We start from the raw sequence: 3,132 nt of genomic DNA, 5'->3' as shown, positions 1-3,132 counted from the left end.
ACTTTTTTACTTTTACTTAAGTAAAATGTTAATGTGGTACTTTGACTTTTACTTGAGTACATTTTTGTCTGTGTATTTGTACTTTTACTTAAGTACATTTTTTGAGTACTTTCTCCACCACTGGCGTTAGCCACTATGCTAAATTCTCTGCTCTGCCACGACACCTGAACATTTGCAAAAACAGAATTTGTTTGATAACTTTTAAAGCCCCACTGTGCAGTCGGTGCCCGCCACGGGGCGTAAAAGCATGTGACGCATTAATAAGGCCTCGTAATAACTCGGACACATACCGAGTTTTCATTTCAACTCTGTTGGACAGCACAGACTTCAAACTTTATAAAAGTGGTGTTTTTATATTGGTTTTGTGGTTCTTTACTTCAAAAAAAAGTCAGAAATATGATCGATTATTTCCGCCTAATTTTGTGGGGTCTAAATGTACCACATTTCATAACAACCAATGCAAATGTGTGAACGGTCTGTTGGTAGGTAGAACGGAGACACGCAGAGAGAGAGGAAGGGGTGGGGGGATTTTGATACGGCAAGAGACTAGGGCGCAGCGATGCTGTGGATTTTACTAAGAGTGTTTCGATGGGTTTTTTAGACTCCAAGTGTGTTAGAGTTTGTGGTGTGTGCAGGGGTAGTAGTAGTTTTGCTAGCRATCGCTGCATGGCTTCATAGCGAGCTCTGAAGCACTGAGAAGAGAAAGAATGCACGCCGGGATGGCSATTTAGACCTCGTCTTGAAAGGGTTAACTGCCTCCTGGCCAAGAATGAAGCCAATAGGTCAAAATCCATTCATGGAGTTTGTAAWAGGTCAATATGAGTAAAAGTGAGTAATGGCCAAAATTTGCCCCTTGGCCCAAAATGGATTTTGGCCCAGTGTATTTTAGGGGAAACCTCTAAGAGACTTTTTTGCTATTGTCTCTGTGTGTGGTTCTCCAGCTGCACAGCAGCACAGAGGAAGACTCTCCAGATAATCATAAAATCTGCTCAGAAGACCATCGGCTGCTCTCTGCCTTCTCTCCAACAACTCCACAGGTCGGCTGCCTCAGGAAAACCAAGAACATTTTCAAAGACTCTTCACACCAGGTCACAATTTGCTCCAACTGGCTGCAGATAGAGGAGCATTAAAACAAGGACAAATACTGAAGACCAGTTTATACCCAGTAGCCATAAGGGCATTAAATACACCTAGAACAATTTATCACCCAGTTTTGTTATAATCCATGTAATTTTATTGAATCTTTATATAATAACAATACAGTTTGTAATTATTTCTACTACAGAATATGCCAGAAAATAAACAAAGCATCAATAAAAATGTTTCACATCTATAAGTATCCACATGTCAAGAACTAAATGATCACATTTAACAAATACAACAATTTTTCAGCTTTATAGACATGACATCGCTCCAGTCTTTAATTATAGTTTAGGGCTGTTGTAAACTAATATTTTAGTAATCGAGAAATCTATCAACTATTCTTACAATTAATTGAGTAATCTGATACAAAAAGATCAAATGAAACATTGGTAAATCTAACATAACAGCAGTATTACCATTACTTATCAACATCAGTCCAAATTTTACAGTTGAGCTTCCCTAACAATAACTTTTATGTAGTTTATAAAATTAACTTGTAACAATAATAGCTCACTTTACAAGTTAACCTGAGGAAAATGTATACAAAAATCAGAAATTATATTCAATAATAAAGAGGCAGGTCCACAGATACTAAAATCTGTCTATACTCCAGCTTTTGGTTTATGTTTTCATCTTCAGTCAGTTTAATAGATTAACTCTCCTTGCCCAGACATTTATAGCTTTTGTGTTCATGTTAGCGATGGAATTTAACAACTTCGTTCGTCACACGCAAAAACTGGTCTACCAGCTCCGAGCCACCACGATGAGCTTCACCATTTGTTGAGACTGAGATAAGAAATAAATGTTCTGGTTCGTCCGTAAAGCTACACTTACGTACGTTAATTATCTGATGTTCATCTGCCCGCAGTGTTCAGTCTATTTTCTCACCTGTATAAATACTCCTGCAGTGCTTACTCTTCCTCGTCGTTCGCTCTGAACCGCCACCAGGCAGCAGCTCAGAGAGGAGAAAAGACTACCGTACTCCAGGCATCGGCCAGTCATTTAAAGGCTGTTTATTGGTCCCCCGATAAACGACAAAGACCCAAACATCATATTAACAGAATCCTCCCAGGCCGAAGTTGAAATCTGGACGTGATGCYGCTAACACTTAGCTTTCGTCAACAGCTCAGGCGGAAGTGAGAGCTCTGTGCAACTCAAGTAATAACCCAGCTGGAACACGGAGCATTAAATAATAAAATATAAYTTTGTGACACTTAGAGGAAGATACATTTTCCTCAAGGAACTTAAATAATCAATGTACTTGAATCACTTCAGGAATTGTTTCAGCCATATTCTATTTTTTCACCAAATCAATTTTATAGTGAAACTCAACATAGGCCACATGGAAAACAATTCTACAACTCTTCACCAGTGTGAATCATCATGTGCCGAGTTAAAGTAACTTTGCGACAAAAACTTTTTCCGCAGGTCCCACATGAAAATGGCTTTTCTCCAGTGTGAATCATCATGTGATCAGTTAAAGTCCGTTTTCGACTAAAACTTTTTCCACAGTTCACACATGAAAAAGGCTGTTCACCAGTGTGAGTCATCATGTGCAGAGTTAAACCAACTATGTGATAAAAACCTTTTCCACAGTCCACACATGAAAATGGTTTTTCACCACTGTGAGTTATCATGTGCTGAGTTAAACAAACTTTGCGATGAAAACTTTTTCCACAGGTAAAACATGAAAACGGCTTTTCATTTGTGTGAATCCTCATGTGCTCAAGTAAATTTTTTTTTTGACGAAAACTTTTTCCACAGTTCACACATGAAAATGGCTTTTCACCAGTGTGAATCGTCATGTGCTGAGTTAAATCCTGTTTTTCACCAAAACCTTTTCCACAGTTCACACATGAAAACGGTTTTTCACCAGTGTGAGTTATCATGTGCCGAGTTAAACTAACTTTGCGATGAAAACGTTTTCCACAGGTCAAACATGAAAACGGCTTTTCATATGTGTGAATCATCATGTGCTGAAGTAAATTT

The 3,132-nt window shown here is 38.4% G+C and overlaps 1 protein-coding gene across 1 annotated transcript; it reads right to left on the bottom strand.

The window, feature by feature from the left end:
• Positions 1-1,279: 1,279 nt before the first annotated feature.
• On the bottom strand, positions 1,280-3,126 carry LOC108166021 (gastrula zinc finger protein XlCGF8.2DB-like). Its single transcript, XM_017303518.1, has one exon. It carries the CDS (start codon positions 3,114-3,116, stop codon positions 2,499-2,501), a length of 618 nt encoding a protein of 205 aa, XP_017159007.1. The 5' UTR covers positions 3,117-3,126; the 3' UTR covers positions 1,280-2,498.
• Positions 3,127-3,132: the final 6 nt, after the last annotated feature.

The sequence above is a fragment of the Poecilia reticulata genome, unplaced genomic scaffold, assembly GCF_000633615.1.
Source record: "Poecilia reticulata strain Guanapo unplaced genomic scaffold, Guppy_female_1.0+MT scaffold_318, whole genome shotgun sequence".
NCBI lineage: Eukaryota > Metazoa > Chordata > Actinopteri > Cyprinodontiformes > Poeciliidae > Poecilia > Poecilia reticulata.
The sequence above is the reverse complement of the archived record's forward strand: the minus strand, read 5'-3'. Positions and strand labels throughout refer to the sequence as shown.